This window comes from Carassius auratus, chromosome 4 (genome assembly GCF_003368295.1).
Source record: "Carassius auratus strain Wakin chromosome 4, ASM336829v1, whole genome shotgun sequence".
In the NCBI taxonomy this organism is placed as follows: Eukaryota; Metazoa; Chordata; class Actinopteri; order Cypriniformes; family Cyprinidae; genus Carassius; species Carassius auratus.
The window spans coordinates 6,331,563-6,352,635 of record NC_039246.1 but is presented as its reverse complement, the minus strand read 5'-3'; the positions used below and the strand labels follow the sequence as shown (position 1 = coordinate 6,352,635).

Here is a 21,073-nt window from a genome sequence, read left to right as displayed (position 1 = left end):
GTCTGAACCCCGAACATTATCAGGAAGGCTATTCCAGAGTTTGGGAGCCAAATGTGAAAAAGCCCTACCTCCTTTAGTGGACTTTGCTATCTTAGGAACTACCAAAAGTCGAGTGTTTTGTGACCTTAGGGAGCGTGATGGATTGTAACATGGTAGAAGTCTAGTTAGGTACGCAGGAGCTAAACCATTTAGGGTCTTATACATTAGGTAAGTAATGATAATTTGTAACTGACACAGAACTTAATAGGTAGCCAGTGCATAGACTGTAAAATTGGTATAATATGATGGTCATAATATGATCACATTTCCTATACCTTACCATACTTGAACTGGTAAGGACTCTAGCTGCTGCATTTTGGACTACCTGTAGCTTGTTCATTGAAGAAGCAGGACAGCCACCTAGAAGTGCATTACAATAGTCCAGTCTAGAGGTCAAAAATGCATGAACTAGCTTTTCTGCATCAGAAACAGATAACATGTTTAGTAGCTTGGCAATGTTTCTAAGATGGAAGAATGCTGTTTTTGTAACATGGGAAATATGACTTTCAAAAGACAATTTGCTGTCTAATATAAAACCCAGATTTCTGACTGTAGAGGAAGTAACAGTACATCCGTCTAGTTGCAGATTGTAATCTACAAGATTCTGTGTAGTGTTTTTTGGTCCAATAATTAATATCTCTGTCTTATCCAAATTTAATTGGAGAAAATTATTTGTCATCCAATCTTTTACATTTTTAACACACTCTGTTAGCTTAGATAATTTAAAAGTTTCATCTGGTCTCATTGAGATATATAGCTGAGTATCATCAGCATAACAGTGGAAACTAATTCCGTATTTTCTAATAATATTACCAAGGGGCAACATGTATATTGAAAACAGAAGGAAACCTAGGACGGATCCTTGTGGCAATTCATTTTTACTGATGATAAATTAGATGACTCCCCATTTAAGTAAACAAAATGGTAGCGATCGGACAGGTAGGATCTAAACCATCTTAGAGCCTGCCCTTGAATACCTGTATAGTTTTGTAATCGATCTATGAGTATGTCATGATCTATGGTGTCGAACGCAGCACTAAGATCCAGAAGCACTAGTAGAGAGACACAAAACATCAATGTTATTGTCCCACTTCAGGTCCTGAGAGATCTGAATGACTCCTCTGCCCCCACAGTTCTGTTTCTGGTGGTGAGTGGGGGAGTATGGGGGGGGGGGGGTTCCTCCTGAAGTCTATCATCTCCACTGTTTTGAGCAGGTTCAGCACCAGGTTGTTAAGACTGCACCAGACAGCCAGCTGCTCAACCTCTTGTCTGTAAGCAGACATGTCATCGTCCAGAATGAGACAGATGACTAGAGTGTTGTCTGCAAACTTCAGGAGCTTGACAGAGGGGTCTTTAGATGTGCAGTCGTTGGTGTACAGGGAGAAGAGCAGTGGGAAGAGAACACATCCCCGAGGGGCGCCAGTGTTGCTGGAGTGACTGTTTGACATGTATTTCCCCAATGTCACTAGCCGTTGCCTATCTGTCAGAAAGCTGGTGATTCACTGACAAATAGAGCTAGGAAAAGAGAGCTGGGTCTGTTTGGTTTGGAGGTCTGTTGAGATGATGGTGTTGAAAGCCAATCTAAACTCCACAAACAGGATCCTCACATAAGTCCCTGTTTTGTCCAGATGTTGCAGGATGAAGTGCAGTCCCATGTTTACTGCATAATCCATGGACCTGTTTCCTTGGTAAACTGCAGGGGGTCCAGTAAGGGTCCAGTGATATCCTTCTGATAAGCCAGAACCAGTTTTTCAAACAACTTTATGATGACAGACGTTAGAGCCACAGGTCGGTAGCCGTTAAGTCCTGTTATCTTGGGTTTCTTTGGAACAGGGATGATGGTGGAGCATTTTGAAGCAGGAACGGACTTTACACCACTCCAGGGACCTGTAGAAGATCTGTGAAAAGATGGGGGCCAGCTGTTCAGCACAGGTTTTCAGACAGGCTGGTGTAACACCATCTGGGCCAGGTGCCTTTCTTCTTTTGTTCTTCCTGCTGGAGGTATTAACAGTTGTGTAGAGAGATGGTCAGAATGAGTGTGTGGGGGGGGGGGGGGGAGGGTTTCAAATCTACAATAAAAATTGTTAGCAAGTTGTTGATTCGCCTCATTGCAGGGGAATGGTGTCTTGTAATTTGTCATGGCTCTCTGACCTTACCACACTGAAGTTGAGTCATTGGAAGTGAACTGATATTTCAACTTTTTAGCTTAGTTCCTTTTAGCCTCTATAATCTCTTTATTCCACGTGTTCTTGGTCTGATTGCACAAGGCTCTGCCCCCATTTCTCTAGGCAGCCTCTTTGGCCTGACGAAGATGTCTGAATTTGGCTGTAAACCATGGATTATCATTGCTGAATGTTAAATAAGTTCTGGTAGGAATGAATATATCCTCACAGAAACTAATATAGGATGTTACAGTCTCTGTGAGTTCGTCCAAGATCAACAAATATGACTATGTGGCATTCAAGATCTTGGTGGAGAGAATCGACTGGTTCTCCAAGTGGATCCGAGTTTTTTGGATTCATACTTGCATCAGTCAGTCCTTCTGTCAAGATAGATACACACTGAAAAGTTAGGAGAGTGAATCTGAACAACCGTTATTGAACACAGTTTTTAGAGAACACACCTTTGTTCTGTGTTTCCAACTCAACAGAGAAGGAGATATTAAAGGAATAGTTCACAATAAATTAAAATTTGCCTGTAATGTGCCGTATTTTCCGGACTATAAGTCACACTTTTTTCCATAGTTTGGCTGGTCTTGCGTGACTTTTAGTCCGAAAAATACGGTACTTACTCTTAGCCCATCCAAGTAGGTAACTGTTTTCATAAGTTGAACCTGTGGCTCTTGATGATGAATAGAGGAGTGATGAAGCAAAACAATCAGTCTATGCAAGAAATTGAACATTATTTACAGCATTATTACTTAAACCATAGTCTTAGGCAGTGGGGAAATAAGATTATTTTCTGCAAACTGGTCCTATTGGCAGTTCGTTTCAATGCACTGGTTCCATTTACTAGTTCATTTACGCTATCACACAATAACGTAACGCACCCAATAATTATGTGAAATGAGGATATTTTACATGTCTAAAGCATACAAAGTGAATAAATGTCTTCATCAGCTTAACTTTTACATAAGCAATGAGAAACCATAAAATTTAAGTACTTGTTTCAACAATTGAATATCACTGGCTCATCTCTCTTCAGTCTGAGTTGGAACTGTTTCCTATGTTCAATGTACTGTTCAATGAACTGGAAGGCTGAAAGAGTATGCAAAACCAGAAACACAGGATCATACAGTACATGCTGGTATTTTGGCTCATTTCAAATTGGAGTATCTGTCATGCACATCCGAAAGCTAGTTTGATTGAGTGACTAAAATCTTGAAGCAGCCTTCCTTTCAGAAGTGTTCCTAAAGGAAAGGTCCTTGACTGGTGGCCTTAAATAAGTGAGGCAGGAAGTGGTCATCTGATATTCTCATAACCGCACTTTAAGTGACAAGCATTCCAAAAAGTGTGCTGACAGTCCAGGAAGGAGCAGGACTGGAAATGACTATAGATGGTTTGGTGAAAAGATATGTGCTGCTTCAGGGCATCCAACTGCCTCAGACCCTCCCTGAAGTCCCTGAGACTTCCCAGGTTGCCAAGCGTCTACGGACTCAGCCAGAACAACCAGCGGAGCAACACCAGTACAATCTACCAGAGAGCACAGCAGGTCAGGCAAAGCAGAGGCAGAATTATGTTGGGCGACCTACTCTCAGACCAAAGGCACCAGTGTAGAGTCAGATGCTGGTTACACAATAAGTGCCTTGATCATCGATGCAGCTGGTATCCAATACTTATACCAGCACAACTAGGTTTCCAGGGTGTGCCAATGTTTCAGGGTGTAACAGCATTTCAGGATTTGCCAGTGTTTCGGGGTATGCCAATGTTCCAGAGAGTACAAACTGTCCAGGGAACGCCAATAGTACAGCACCTTCTAAAGCCTGCAGTTGTGTAGTCACCAGCTCACAGTCTGATGCACAGTCTGCTTCATATACAGCTCTGCACTGAACCTTCAAAGCCAACGTCATGTATACACTAAACTAACTTTTATATGTCTGCCATTGCTGCATTGTTCTTGATGTTAGACCCATGTCTCCTAAAACATTTTTCATTTGTTTTTGTTTTTTTACATTCAAAAATGTATGATATACAAATGATCTTAAAAATGAAATAATTTAGTTTTATGGACTTTTTGTGATGCAATAACATTTGCAAATCAATTACAAGATTTCTCTGTTCAACACATACTTCTGCAGGAGCGCTGAGAACACAGGAAGGAAGTGGGGTTGGGCTGTATTGAATGTTCATGGAGCAGAAAGTCATTGACATCTATTGTTTCAGCAAAAGTTCAAATTCACCGGCATTTATGACCTTAAAGCTTCTGATGGAGCACGCATGCTGAAGAAACACATTTTTTGCCTATTTTTGTGCTAGTCTATTACAGTTTGAGTATTTTAGAGAGACTGTGCTACGTGTCTCCACTGGACTACCAAAAACAATGGTTCACTAGACATCTGATGGAGGATATCCTTTAGTGACAGGATTGTTTGGCTTCACACTTTCCTGATTGTTGTGGGCTAATGAGTGAAAGTGAGCAGTTCCCACAGAGATCCTCCAGACTGGATTTTCCGAAAAGTACTTTAAAAGAACTCTCTGGAATATATACTAAGGAACGATATGCCTTTTTCAGCTGGATTTTGGTGTATTGACTAAAAACGTCTTTAAAAAAAAAAGAGAAAAGAGAAAAAATAATAATGCTGAGAAAAAAAGCCATTCATGTAGCTGTTTGGGTAGCATGTGGAATATTGGTAAGTTTTAATAAACATTAAAAAAATATATAATAATTATACTACCCTTGATTTCAACTTGCAAAAATACTTTTCTGTATGTGGACTTCTGTAAACTGTTTTATCAGTTCAGTTGTTTCTCACTTTTTTCTTCTTCTTTTCTTTATTTTTATTTTATTTTTTAGAGTACCGTGGTGGTAGACACACAGGAATGTAGCATTAAAGTTGTGAAGACCATTTCTACCACAGACTCGATACACATTACACTGAATAATGAAGATGTGAAATGCCAATACACGGTTTCTGTCAGGGACAGACACAATGACTCAAAAGACTGTCATCAAGACCAGGAACATTTGACACATTTTGAGTGCAAAATTGAGAATTTAGATCCTGGAACGTGGCATCACCTGGATATAATATCAAAAGTGGATGGAGAACAACAGACTCAACATACGGTCCCCCTACCAACTAGTAAGAATCTTGCTTATTAATATCGAATGTTGTATTATTTGCATTGTGTTCAGTCTGATGCAAGTCAAATCAATACGGTTACTCATTGAATAGACTTCTAAAATTTAGATTTTTAAGTAAAAAAAAGCTGATATAACTTTTTTTGAAGCCTTATTCAGTGTAGTTTTGATTTTATTATTGCTTTTTTTTTTTATCAAATGACATTCAATGGCCCAACATAGCCCATACTGACAAAAAGTGAAGGTATTTCATGAAAATTACTGTACACAACAACAACTGCAGCAGCAGAAATAATAATATAATAAAATAGCAAGCTAAACATAAGCTGTCTTTTAAACATTTTTCTAATGCACTAAAAATGTGACTTCAGAGGGGTTAACTTACCATCATATAAACCACAAAGAACATTTACTTACAGTTAGTTGTAATTAAAATGTTGCCAAGTGGATATTTATTCATTCATTCAATATTTATATTGTGTGTTTGATGATAAATATATAAATAAAAATATAAACTTTCTGTGCTTGCAAAAAGAATATAATTTTACAGTCATGTTGTGTATAACTTTTGATTAAAACAATTGTTTAACTATATAATATAAGACGAAATATGCAAAATATCTCATAGCCACTGGAGCCTCATAAAACGCATGATAAAAGTTGCAATGATAATGTTTTTGTAAGCCATTCTGGAAGTTTACATCACCGTTTCCCTCACAAAAAAAAAAAAAAAAAAAAAAAACGGTATTTATTGGCTTTTGCAGTATTGCAGAAAATAGTAATTATAATAATGAAAGTTTATAATGCTTACAAATTTTGAAAATCATGATCATGATTATCTTAAAAAATGTAAGATTACAATCTACAAGGCAGAAGTAAAAGGTTAAACATATATGTAAAAAAAAATAGTAGGCTAAATCATATGCACAATTTCTATTTTGTTCCCTCTCAACAAATTTTCTCAATGCGTACAATTTTCTAATTCGTTCCCTCTATTTGCTAAATTGTGCACCTGATTTATAAATGGAGCGAATTAATTAGTAAATCGTGTGGATAATTTATTTATTTTTTCTCGCATGTCATGTGCAGGCCTCCATATACACATAAACTTTGGAGCAGGCACAGAGTCTGCCAAAATGACTTGGCGCATCTGTCTGCATTGACCCATTTGGGAAATTCAGAATATTCATAATTACACACTTTTGTGCTTCAAATCCTCTTTATGGGAATAACTGGAGTATGGAGGACTTATGTAAATCTAGAGTTCTGTGTCCAAATCCAAATGGCCAAGTGTCAAAAGCTTCTCTAAATATGAGGAAAGGTTGGCTTGTACTGATAATGTGCTGTGTATTTGCAACTGGGCTAAACTCCAAAACAGGAGTTTGACTGTGGGTCATTTCTTTCAGTCTGTTCTCCCCCTCCCATCCGGCTCATTGTTCTTTTGTTCTAATATACACAAAGACTCGTTAGCTCTCAGAGATCTGATTACAGTAATGCTTATATAACATGTACAGTGGACCCCAAAGGTATTTGGGATATTTAGGTTACCACTGGTTGCATTTGAGAACAAAGTATAAAAAGTGTCTAGAAATCTTTAGTTGTAAATATTCATAAAAACATCACCAGACATACAGAGGCTCCTTCTGTTCAGATTTCAGTGATTAAAACAAAAGACGATGTGGGGCCAGTTAATTTAATTTTGTATTTTGGTGATTGATTAATATTGCATTTTATTAGTAAGCTTGGATAATTAACTTGATCAAAAAATGTAAAAAAAAAAAAAAAAAAACAATGACTGGGTCTCAAGGGGAAAGAGCGTAAAAAAAGTCATTAGAAGAGGTTGCCTGAATTTGACCTTCAACCTTAAAGGTTTCTTATCCTGCCTTCTCACAATACCCTTTCAACAAAGCCTCATTAGGAGGGAGATTTCTTAAAAAAGCAAGGATTGGCGTTATCATGTTTGCACATACAGTAGGTTGCTAGACATGCTGCTCCCTTCTCTAAGAATAATTCACAGCAGGACACATAATGTCCACACCTATTCGTTTCTGTGTAAGAGCTTTTACAGACCATTTTACCATAAGGATTGTTCTGATACTGTCTGTAATAAGCCACAAAACCAAAGGGATCACTGCTTATGATTTGCAAGATATTACTTAATTGCAGTAAATTTAAATATGCCTTATATACACATCTAAAACATTTCAATGTGTCTTATATACACATCTTAAATGTTTTAAATATAATGCCTGCTACATATAGATTCACTTTAAAATATTTTTTATGTAGATTTTAACATTTAATGCATCAATTAATTATATTTTAAATATTTTATTTATTATTATTATTATTTTCCACACTGTTGATAGGATTTCTAAATGTCTTTTGGTTAGGGCCTTCAGCAGTGGAAAATCTTTGGGTTTCTGGAGATACAAACAGCTTGGAAATTTCATGGCAGCCTGGTCCAGGCAAAACCGAGCGATACTGGATCATGCTTATAGACAGCAGTGGTGTGGGTTCGATCTGGAATTCAACAGTTGCCAGCACAGCCACCTCATGCACAATAAAAGGGCTGATTCCTGGACGACTCTACAATATCACTGTGATTACAGAGGTTGGAGAGCTACAGAATTCAGTGTCTAGACAAGCACAAACAGGTATTTTTCATTTAAATCGTCAGTTATTAATTAAAATAAATTAACATATTTGACAATACAGACACTAAAATGTCACTTCTTTCAACACTTTTATAAATATGTGTGTGTGTGTTTGTGGCTGTGATCATGTATCTGTGCCTGTATGATTTTCCTATGCTATATTTTAGGCAGACATGTTAACACCCTTTCCTGTTTTTAGCGCTGAAAGGTCACCTTTGTCTCCTTGTGTTCTGTTAAGTTACGTCATGCTATATCAATCTTAAAACACTGCACTAATTATTATTTCCTACATTCATTGAATTTTTGCGCAATTTTGTTTGATTTACTATGTTCATTATCACACTGTGAGATCTTGACAGCTAATTCTTAAACATACGTAACTTGATTATATTCAGTTTGTTTGGCTTATCAAATTATCCTGAAGCCCTTTTGACACAATCTGTTTGTATACAGTGCTATAGATCTAAAGTGGTCAGGTTTAGTCATTCAATATATTTTTGAGAATAAAACCAAAAATTAATTTCTTTGAAATTTTCAACCATCAACTGATACCATGAATTACATGAACTTCACAAAAGAAGCATTTGTTAACAAATGGAATATTTTACACACTCCTACACAATAGTAAACATTTTGCCTATTTATTTAAACATCAGTAGTGTTTTGGGGGCCAGTTAAAATGCAATGTTTCAAAAACAGGTTTCAAATACCGTTACCGTTAAAAATACCGTTATTTTCTCTTTGTATTGTGGAAAAATGCCATTCAAGGAAATGTAACTGCATTTTATATTTTTAAAATGACCTTATTCACCTTAGTCAGTACTTTGAAAACAGTTGGTGCATTTCCATTATAAATTTGCGCAAAACCATGGCGATATTTTATAAATGCGAATTAAAAAGTATTGCAAAATGACAGCATTTCCATTTATCTTATGTTATGTGTTTAAAACGTAACCTTTTGCCTCTCACGATCAAGTCATGGCTATGGATTTTGATGGATTTGGGCTTCAGAAAAGTGTGTGGCACGACTGGAATAAACACAAGAATTTACTGGAGTGGCTGTAATCAGCTTCAGTGGCTGTATCAGCGCCACACTGCACCACAGACATGTGCAGTGTCAATTGTCTAAGCGTGGAAAGCCCCTTATACTGGTGTAATTGTCTAAGTTATGGAAAGTTCCCCTTATACTGGAGAGCAGCCACATATTAAGTGTTTCTTGGAGGTTATGGTACATAGAAGAATGATCATATGACTTTTTACATCCACCATTTGACCAGTAATTAAAATTAAAAAAAAGTTTCCATCGCAGTCTTGCAAATTATTCATTTTTTGCATTGACTGAAAAACCAACTAATGCAAGCTTAAAAACATTTTGTGCAATATATGAGCATTTTTGTGAAATGTATGCGTTTCTATTAAGCGTATTTTCAATTAAATTTGTGCAATTTTAAGGTTAATGGAAACGCGTGTAGTGTCGCATTTCATTTTATTTCTGTAATGTGGTGTTTTCCCAAACAGAATATGATATAAAAAATTGTCTGGAAAAAATGGGTTATTATAAACGATAGTGAAGAAAGTTATATTACATTTTGATGAAACATTATGAAGATAAAACTCTCTCTTTCTCTCTCTCTCTCTCTCTCTCTCTCTCTCAGACTTTAAACATATACATTATAACATATTTAAACGAAATGTAATTGACCTCTTCCTCTCCCTTTACAGTACCAGCTGCTGTCTCTAACCTCAGAGTGGTGAACAATGACAACAATGGCAACCAGAAAACCCTCAGAGTTCTGTGGGATAAAGCTTCTGGTGATATAGACAGTTACCTTGTTAATCTGACATTACCTGGTTCAAACTCTTTTGAGAAAGCCGTGTCCCCTAATAGTACAGATGTAGTGTTTGACAGTCTGAGTCCTGGAATGACCTACCAGGTGTCAGTCAGCACCAGGAGTGGAACACTTTCTAATAATACATGGATCACAGTAAAAACTGGTAAGAACAAATAACTTGAGAACTTCTTATGAGTGCACTTTTATGCTGTAAGTGCTCTAAGACACTTTTTTTTCAACAGTGACTTACTAATTCATAAATATGAGTACATTTTGGAGACGTATTCAGTCAGATTGCTTTTTTAATGTTGATGCTCATGTGATCAAAGACATTCTAACAGCCTCAAAATACCACCTGACCTAATACATAATCATTGTGAAATGTGTTGTTTGGAACTGCACTAGTCAGAATTAAAATCTGGCTGGCCTGAAGTCATGATTTGAAGAACAAAAAATTAATACTGCCTCATTTGTTGTGGCCTTGTGCTTTCAAAACAAAAACAAAAGCTCTTTTTCTACCACCTCTTTTCAGTTGTGTGAGCGCTTTTTCTACATCAAAATATTTGAAACAAAGCTCTTTCAAAAGCCTGAACAAAATTTCAAGCTGCATTATTGTTTGCCAACAATAACAGAAGCAACAAAAAACACTGATGTTATATTACTACACAGAAACTTTAAAATTATATTTTAAGTGAAACTGAGGTCACTTCAGACAAAAGAAAGTTCACTTCAGCTAGTAAACACTACCATTATTATTACCAATACCACAATTTTCCTCCTTCCCATCTAAATATTTTATTTTCTTCTGTTTAGCTTCTGTTTTAATTTCTTCTTATCCACATTGTTATCAATAGGTGCTTTTGATTAGATGCTTTCTTAACTGCTGTTTTCTCACCACTGTGATGGTGAGTGACACATTTAAAAGACTATTAAACACTGACCTCAGTGGCCTTTTACAAGATGTAATATAAGTCTCAGGTGTCTATTATATTTACAGTATATATTCACAGGAGCCTAATGTATAGTCCCTGTTGCTGTCTATCTAAAATGAAAGAAAAAAATGAATTTTTTCATCGCTTTTGACTGAATAACTTTAGTAGTTTTAATGAGAATACATTTGTAGAATGCTGCTATTAAATTTGATATTTTTTTGTAATTTAATTAAATAGATTTAATTTAATAATTTTAATTGATAGTTTTTACTATTTGCATTTAACATTGTGTTTTCCTTATTAGAACCAGGAAAGGTGTCAGATCTGGTGATGGAGAACCTGTCTGATCGTGGCGCACTAAAGATCACTTGGACTCTCCCTTCCGGAGAATGGGAGCATATCCGTGTAGTGCTTTCAAATGGAAGTGAAATCCTTGCTAACCAAACTGTGGACAGAATGGCAAAGGAAATACTCTTGTCATGGTTAAATCTGCAGCCTGGCAGAGTGTACAGCATGGCAGTCAGTGTAGAGAATGGAGGCCTGGCTAATACAGTCTATTACGAGGAGGAAATAGGTAACCATGTGCTGATTCTCTAAATTGGTTGATTTGTAACTCCAGTCTTGGGGTGCCATCAAATTTTGTATTTCTTCCTTATTTAACGCAGCTGATTCAGATCATTGGCTTCTTAAGAGAGCCCCATGGACTGAATTAAGCAGATGTGCAGAGCAGTGGTTCCCCAGGAATGTAGTTGTGAATTGCTGCTCTAAATAACTATAAATAATATAAAAATCACTGAAGACACATTTTATCTGTTTTTGAAATTTTTCTGTTTTATACTGTTTTATATATTCATCATTCATACTATAATGGCTATAATTGTGTACAAGCCTTTAAAAGTGTTTGTGTCTGAATTTCAGGACCGCTTTTTTCTAATCAGGAAAATATTTAACACTGGTTATCATAAGTATATTTGTGGCAAGAGCTCTTTTTTAGTCTGCTATGTTCCGTTTGGCCTTATTACTTTCTTTTTTCTTCGTTTCAAATATGAATAAGACAACAGACACTACATTCTTGTATCTCTTCTCCAGTTTAATCTTTGGCCCTGTCCAAACGAATGCGGTCATTTTCAAAACTGCAGCTTTTTCTACGCGGTTTGGCCGTTATTCCACACGCAAACATAATGACAGGTCACTGAAACCAAGCATTTTTGAAAATGCCTGCTATGGTGAGGATTTTCAAAAACTCTGGTTGCAATGTTTTCCTGTAGACAGCGAAATCTGAGTTTTTGGTTTGTGACGTTGGAGCAATTGCTGTTATCTTCTTATAATGGAAACTTTGTCAGGCTTCTGATTGGTCAATATGGCTTTATGGTTGAAATTATATCACCACCTGTTTGTTTGGCGTGCTCTTGACAGTGCACCATAGCATGGGTTTGCATTTTCATGTGGACAGAGATTTTTTTTAAAACAGAAGAAGGAAAAACTTTTATAAAGTTTAAAAAAAAATACTTGTGTACTGTACATGTGGACGTGGCCTTTGACTGATGCCCATTTCAAGTGTTGGAGCCTCCACTAGTTAGCTGATAAGTTGAATCAGTTGTGTTTAATTATGGAGTATTATTGGTACACCAGGAATATGGTTAGGAACTACTGCTGTATATTATGAATAGTTCACTGAAATGCAATGAGAATCTAAAAATTTTCTTCTTAAATACTCACTTGTGTTTCTTTCTTAGATTGTTTTTAGATTTCCCCCATTTTTCACATGTAGACTCTAGCAGTTTTTACAGGAATGTTTCTAAAGCATGGAAATAAAATATTCATTTACTGTCAAAATGTCGCAAAGCACTTGTTGCAGTTAATGACAGAAATACAAAGGTATTACTGTAGTACAGGTTTTCACAGCGATGCCAAAGGACAATTTTGGTTTCTACAAAAAAAACCTTTCAGTTAGCAGTTCTCGAAAGCACTATTTTAGTCATTCAAAAAACCTACTGTCCAATGGAAAGGCTCCAAGCATGTGAAATTTTCTTCATGGAACCATTGCTGCCAGTAATTGTCTCAGCTTTTTAAGAGTGGACTGATTGGGCACAACCCTCCTCCATTTAAAAAAAAAAAGTGTGTTTTCATTTGTCTTGGGAGAATAGGATTTTAAGCCGTGTTTGGAATGGAACTCAAGCACACTGTATAATGTGTAGACCACACGGTCTGCTTTTTAAAACAATAGTAAATGTAATATGCTATGCCTTTTTGTCATGTGACTTCAACACAAAATTATAAGTTATTTAATATTAATATAAGTCTGCAGAATTTTGAATCTTACTTCTTCCTAAGTATCGCCCCAAGACACAAACAGTAATTCAACATAATTTTTTCTGTGAAAACAACACTCACTAAACTTTTCTGGTTAAATTTATATTCAATTTTTGAATTGTGACAACAAAATTTAACCTTAAAATTAAGTTGTTTATAACATAACCTTTTTTACTTCACATTTATATTTGTAACCCCCCCCCCCACCCCACCCCAAAAAAATGCCCTGTAATCTAATTTTTTGAAAATAATACTGTTGTTTTTTTTTATTCCTAAAACTATTTCAAACTGTAGTTTGGGTTTTGTAACATATTTCTTTTGGTATTGGTCTATTTCTTTTCAGGTCTTCCGCCAGTATCTCAATTGCACATCCGTCACTCAGACGAGACCTCCCTAAGCGCTCTGTGGACTCACCCCTTGGGCTCATCATCCCGCGACAATTACATCGTACAACTTTTTCAAAGCAACACATCTACAGCTCTTCAGACACGAACGTTGAGTCGTGACATGAGAGAGTGCACATTTAATGTCCTCACGCCTGGTCGTCTGTTTGACATTACTGTAACCACTACCACAAAGAACCTGCGGAGTTCTGCTACAGTAAAGGGAAGAACATGTAAGCTTATATTGCCATTTTCTTAGAAAATTACTCGGTGCTACTATAACACTAGAAAGTAATAACCATTACTGTCTATAGGACTACAGTAAGTTATGTCTAATTTCAAAACGAATGAATTCTAGTTAGTTTGTTTGCCCATTAAATAATATTAAAAGATACAACTTTTGATTTTAATAATGTATTAATAATTGCTGAGATTAACTAATAATAATAATACATGCAGTAATTGCTAGTTCATGTAAACTAATGTAGGTAAATAATGTTAACAAATGGAACTTTATTGTAAAACGTTACCAGAAAAAAAATAAGTACTTCTGTCCAGCACTACCTCATTTTAATTCACACTAAAATCTAAAATGTGGGTACGGAATGATTTTAGGTTGTATAAAATGAACCATATGATAACAGAATTATTTTTTTTATTTTTTAAATATAAATGTCGAAATGTTATAAATTTATTTTCAGTAACTCTTTACAATAGGGTGATATATGTAAACATTAGTTAATCCATGTAAACTATAAGTGAACTAACTAATAAAAAAAACAAAACAATGAACAAAACTTTTCATAATTATGTGATGTTGGTTCGAGGTTATTTCTACGTTCTATTTTTTTCCTAAAAAATGTTGCGCTTTTATATTCTAGCTTTTCAGCAAGTTAATACATTATGAACAAACAATCAACAATTGTAATCTGAATAATTTCAATGCATTAACTTATATTAACAAATAGAAGTGTGTTGAATTATTATAGGAAATACTGAAAGAATCTGATTGTAATCAAATGATGTGTTCTCAGTGCCTTTAAAGGTGAATCACCTGAAACTAAGTAACCAGGGAAAATCAGATAGTCTGAGTGCAAGCTGGGAGAAACCATCTGGAGATCTGGATTTCTACAACTTAACTCTGTTATGGAACGGAGAGACGGTGCACAATGTGTTTGTTTCAGCAAACACAACCTCCACCCTGCTTCCCTTCCTCAGACCCGGTGCTTTACACAAATTACTAGTTACCACGGTCAGCGGATCACAGACTTCCAAATTAGCTGAGGCCGAATGTCGTACAGGTAACATTAACCCAGACGAAATACATTTAAAAAAAAATCATGGTATGCACTTTCAGACTGTGTAAAATATTCTATTAATAAACTAATAATATAGATCTTATATTTCCCCGTAACTATTTTCCCACAGATTAAATGCAAAACAGAAATGCAAAACAATTTGCAGGTCAATACAAAGGGGATTTATGGAATTTCAGGAAGCTCTGCATAAAAGGAGCGGGTCATATTAAACACATCCTGTCGGGCTCAAATGCTCTTTCTATTTTCAGCCAGCGTTTAATGAACTCTTGTGAAGTTGCCCAAACAATGGAGAATAGTTACACATTTTATAGCAGCTAGACACCATACAGACACATCCAGTCAAAGCCTTCTAATTGATTAAACAAGTAATGCATCATTTTTAGTGTTATAATATTTTCTCATATTACAATTTAATACACAGCTACAGTAAAGTCAAGTGTAAGTTGTGTAAATGTTTGAGTATGGGATGCACAAAAATTAAAAAAAGATCCTTCAGTTAGAAAAAAAAAAAAGAAATTCTGAGAAGTTTGAGTATTTCAAACAGTATAGTGACCTTTATTTGTCTATCCTAATGATTATTATTATTCTTGACATACTGTCACCTTCTCTCTTTGGTTTTTAGTGCCCGCTGCTGTTTCTGACATTACTGTGACTAACAGCGGTCCAGATTTTCTGAACGTGTCCTGGAAGGCAGCAGAAGGAGATGTGGACAATTACATGGTGATGCTAAAGGACCAGGAGATCATCGTACACACTCTCGCCGTGTCTAAAGCAACCACCGAGTGTGTGTTCAGGAGTTTGGTTCCTGGCCGACTGTACAGCATCTCCATTACCACACACAGCGGCAGTTTCAAAAACCACACGCTTGTGCAGGAAAGAACACGTAAGCATTAATAACACCATCATTTGTATCGTTACATTTCAGAAATTTCATAGCAAAATCAAAACCTTAAATCTTCATAACAGTAATGAATCAATAGTATTATTTTGTTCTTGTTGTACATTACTAATATACTTTTATAATCCAACTAATATGCCTTTTCGATAACACTTTATAATAACTGCACACTATTAATCATTAATTAAGCATTAGTAAACAGATAATTCATAATTTATAAAGTATTAATAGACAGTAATTAGCAGTTTATAAATACAGATATAAATGTTTTGTTCTTGATTTAAAAGCATATCTATAATGTGTTTAATAATTGTATTTTCATACTTTATTCATGATCAATTTATCATTTCTCAATGAAGTATAGCATTATTTACAAACCAGTTATTTAGGAGTTGCCAGTGATTCATAAGATCACAAGAAATGAAGTAATTTCCGGTAGTTATAAAGCATTTAGTAGTGGTCAGTTAACTATTTATGTGAGCTCATCTAAAGTGAGGACTAGTTATGCCTTGTAAAGCATTTATAAAGGATATTTAAAGGCTCAGTTATCTTCTAAACAAAAAACGGAAACAAACACAACATAGTGATACAGAACTATGTTGCAGTATAGCAGCCTTTAAATCTCATTTGTAAAAGCTTTACAAGGCATAAATAGTCCTCACTTTAGATGAGCTCACAAAAATAGTTAACTAACAACTACATATGTTTTATAACTACCTGAATTAACCCTGAATTACAGTAGAAATACGTTAATAAACCATTTATTAACACTATAAGTAACTAGTACTATATGTCTGAATAAAAAGATGTATGAATGCACATTTAAATAATTTATTAATCATTTACTTACAATTTCTAAGTGATCTTATGAACCACTGACAACTCCTTAATAACTGGTGTGTAAATAATGCTATACTTAATTTAGAAATGATAAATTGAACATTAATAAAGTATGAAAAAACCATTATAAAATATATTATAGATATGGTTTTAAATCATATATAAAGCATTTATATCTGTATTTATAAACTGCTTATAAATGTTTATTAATGCTTTATAAATGATTAATTAACTGTTTCCTAATGCTTAACTAATGATTAATAGCATGCAGTTATTATAAAGTGTTACCGTATTTTCTTTCATATTTCAATATCATCTTTGATCTAGACTACTAACTAAAGGGCCATTAATTGATTTATCAAGTGTTTTATTTTTGGGCACTTGATAAGTTTAATGTTTTTGGGAGGCTTCCATTAAGCTTATTTATCCTTCTTTTTTTTCCCCTCATTGATTAAAGTGTAATGTGTTGTTTTTATTGTTACATTATGTTCACAACACTTTGCACTATTTCCTTTTTCAGAGCCATCCACAGTCCAAAACCCCACCGCCATCCACTCAGCCAGAGATGACTTTCTGAAGGTCTACTGGAATCATGCATCTGGGGATTATGACTATTACGAAGTGGCGATCGTGTATAACAGCACAAGTCTTCAAAGCCAGAAGCTCAATAGGACACAAAGTGAATGTGAGTTCAGTGATCTGGTTCCAGGACGTCTCTACACTGTGACCATCAGCACCTGGAGTGGCCAGTACAACTCTACTGTCTCTATACATGGCCGAACATGTGAGTGACATTATTATTTAGCATCTGTTTTTCCTATTATCAAGGAGCATGCACCGGGAACATGCAACAAAGGGAGCAGTATCAATGTTCTCAAGCAGCGTTTCTTAATCGTGTTCCTTGCATCCCCTGTTTCAACAATGAACGTTGTCCCACTTAAACACTATATGTGTATAAAGACAAACAGATATTTTTCACATAGCTATGAGAAGCGTTAAACATGGACGTGTGTGCGGTTCCCGTGCTGTATAAAAGCTATAATCAGGATAAAACTGCATGACATAACAATGTAAAACAATAGAGCGTGCTACATTGGTAGCAGGGTCGCAAGGTTTTTCTCAACAAAACCCACCCAATTGCTACTCAAAGCTAGCCCAATCATGTTTCAAGGGGATCCCCCTGTAAAAATCACATTCTGGTGAGGCTCCTCTGGTAAAATTCTAATTTTAGGGACTAAATATCAGGTTATTGGGGTCGCTTAAACTGGCATACATGAAAAACAATCTGCGGCAGCAGTGTTTAAGTAGCCCAATTCCGCAGCAATACCCCAGACTTGTCAACACTGATTGGTAGGCACCTTAGACACATTACCTTGTCTAGGGTGAATAAGAGCTTTCACCATCCCAGGAGAAAACTCTAGTAAGGAAGAGGCAACAGACCTCCAGATTTCTTAGCCTTGTGAAGTGATTGCAAGGAAGAATGCCATCTTGAAAGTCAGAAATTTCTCTGAAGCTGACTCACAAGGCTTGAAGGGGTTGAACAAGGCCACCAAAACAATGGCCAAATCCAACCCCAGAACACTTGAATGAATTGCAGGTCTTAGCAACATCTTTCTACTAGGAAATAAGACACTAGAGGGTGTCTCCCCAATGAATCACCACCTAAAGATGCCTGTCATGTAAACCTTTGAAGTGGTGGGTAATATCCCAGCAGAAAAGTGATCTTAAAGTAACTTTTTTTTTTCTCTTTTTTCTTTTTATTTCCTTTGATACTATTATACTTACGCGAGTACACTGCATAAATACATTATGTATACTTCTGTATTTCTATATGTGTTTTCACATGTTAAGATGTCCGCATTAAAAGAAATTTACAAAAGTGATTTTATGTCCACAGAAAGCACATTAAATGGAAGTTAAGTGTCTACACTTAAGGTTTCAAATAAGATTTTGAAGAATACAATTTCTAAATTTAGTTTAAAATAATGTTCCATTGTCATTCAGTGTATACTTGCATAAAAATTCAAACAACATGCTTATTCTGACCTGTACATATTAAAATATATAAAAGAATAAGTGAGCATATTGCATTTTATTGGGTTTTAAAAGAGTAAAAAATTCTTTGTGGCAATTGTGGCAAATGTAAAAATATAAAATAACAACTAGTTAGTATTTGGGGTGAAAGTACTTAGCTTTTTGAATATGTCATAAATAAAATTTTGTTGTAAATATGCTTGACAAGATTGTTACACTAAATTACATTTTAGTTGGTGTCTTCTGTAAATCAGGGGGACATTTATTATATTTATTTTTTGCTCAGAAAAACAAAAATAAAAATAACATGAAAAGGAAAATGTTTTATTTAATTATTTTTTTGGAAAAACAACAAAAATTTAAAGCAGTATCGTTTTTATGCTTAGACCATTTTTCATCTTTGACCCATGTATATATGTTCTTGTTTTACATTGAAATAAAATATAAGAAAAAAATCTCATATATGTGTAAATATCAAAGACATTTTGATTTTCCAATCAGTTGAATACAATAAAAATCACATTTCACCCTTCTGTATTTCAGTCCCGGGTGCTGTGGGTGATTTGTTCCTAACGGAGCATGGAACAAGTTTTCTGAGGGTGAACTGGATGTCTGCTCCAGGAGATGTGGATAACTATGAGGTACAGATTCTCTTCAATGACACACAGGTGTCACCAGCTGTCAATCTGAGCAGTACAGTTAGGGAACACCTGTTTTCCGCGCTCACACCTGGTCGGCTCTACAAGATTGTGCTGTCTACTCACAGTGGATCATACCAGCGCGCCGAGATCCTTGAGGGCCGCACAGGTAAGGTTTTACTATAGAAAGATTTATTGTTCATGTATAACAATAAACCTTTTGCTAGGGAAAAGTACTCGAAACTAACCTTTTGGATTAGTAAATTTGTCAATAATAATAAAAAAAGAAAAAAAGAAATTACATTTCCCATAAAACATTTTTTTACATCATTTTCATGGATTCAAGCATGTATACGTATATATATATATATATATATATATATATATATATACACACATATATATACACACATATATATACACACAGATATATACAGTATGCACACACACACATATTATAGTAATATTGTTGTATTGCCATAAATGTATGCTGATTTAAATAATCGCAAATGCAGTAATTTGTTTCTGTAATACAATAAATTAAAAAAATAGATATATTTTAGTAATGATGGTATTATTGTCATATTGTGGTGTAAAAGAAATGCCCGAATATGACGAATATAGCAGTAAACAGTCTTTAATACATCCACATAAGGGTAATCCACATCAGGTAGGTGGGAAACACATAGGTAACATTAAGACCGGACAACATGCACTGAGCAGACTGGGCTTAAATACTAACGTAAACTAGGGTAATTATTAGAACACTGGTGAACAGAATGACACAATCAGACACGAGGGGAAACTAGGTCACACTGAGCTCATGGGGAATGAAAACACAACAAAACAGTTCATAGGTGTGGCAATTATACAGTATTATAATAATGGTCTTACGCATTACAGTAAAGAGAATATGGGGGAAATGGAAGGGAATTAAATAAATAAAACATGAGACGGAAACGCCAATTGTCCTTTCTCCTATTGTGGTATATATCTAAGTGAAATGGATCCTGAATTAGAATTATAAACTTTAATAGTGCTGCAAATATTGCAGAATATTAATCTCGATAAACTGAGAGAAGCAGAAATCATCAAAATGAAAATTTATTGTGCAGCCCTATCTGAATAGAATCAACACTGACTGACTTGAGTAATAACAATACTATCTTTTAGAGACAATATATACTATTAAATATTTACTGTTTTCAAATATATATATATATATATATATATATATATATATATATATACATACATACATACATACATACATATATATATATATATATATATATATATATATATATATATATATATATATATATATATATATATATATATGACTTGACAAAATGTTGAGTAAAAACCTGGTCATATTTTTGTGAAATTCCTCTTTAAATATACTTTTTATAATGACGCTAGCTATTTTACCATTGCATCAATCAGTGGTTACAATATTATTTTAATACTTTTTTTTTAATTACTTGTGATAAATTGTAACAGATTTAACGCTGATTGTGTTGAATTAGAAGTTGAATTTGACAGGATTTGATCATGATCACAGTTTGATGATATCCTTGTGTTTTTTCCCCCATTTTTCCGCACAGTACCCAGCCAGGTTCAGGATCTCCGTCTTAGTGCTGGCACCGAAGACAGCAGTCTCAGAGTCTCTTGGTCCTCTGGTGATGGAGACTTGGACTTTTACTCAGCGAATCTGTTTTTTAATGGGACACATTTCCAGGAAGCCAAACATGTTCCTAAACACATCGTTCAGACCGAATTTCTCAACCTGGTACCTGGACAACTGTATTCTGTTACTGTGCAATCGGTCAGCGGAATGCAGACAAACAACAGTACAACTAGTGGAAGAACAGGTGTGAAATACAC

General features: G+C 35.1%; 1 protein-coding gene across 1 annotated transcript in view; it reads left to right on the top strand.

Annotated features, from left to right (window-relative positions):
- Positions 1-4,366: 4,366 nt before the first annotated feature.
- The window catches only part of ptprb (protein tyrosine phosphatase receptor type b), a 28,582-nt gene continuing 11,875 nt past the window's right edge, over positions 4,367-21,073 (top strand). The window contains exons 1-11 of the mRNA XM_026224357.1: positions 4,367-4,888; positions 5,053-5,341; positions 7,734-7,997; positions 9,720-9,992; positions 11,066-11,335; positions 13,418-13,690; positions 14,492-14,758; positions 15,399-15,659; positions 17,035-17,298; positions 19,092-19,355; positions 20,794-21,060. Of these exons, the coding sequence (XP_026080142.1) occupies positions 4,835-4,888; positions 5,053-5,341; positions 7,734-7,997; positions 9,720-9,992; positions 11,066-11,335; positions 13,418-13,690; positions 14,492-14,758; positions 15,399-15,659; positions 17,035-17,298; positions 19,092-19,355; positions 20,794-21,060 (2,746 nt within the window). The 5' untranslated portion in view covers positions 4,367-4,834. The remainder of the gene's footprint in view (positions 4,889-5,052; positions 5,342-7,733; positions 7,998-9,719; positions 9,993-11,065; positions 11,336-13,417; positions 13,691-14,491; positions 14,759-15,398; positions 15,660-17,034; positions 17,299-19,091; positions 19,356-20,793; positions 21,061-21,073) is intronic.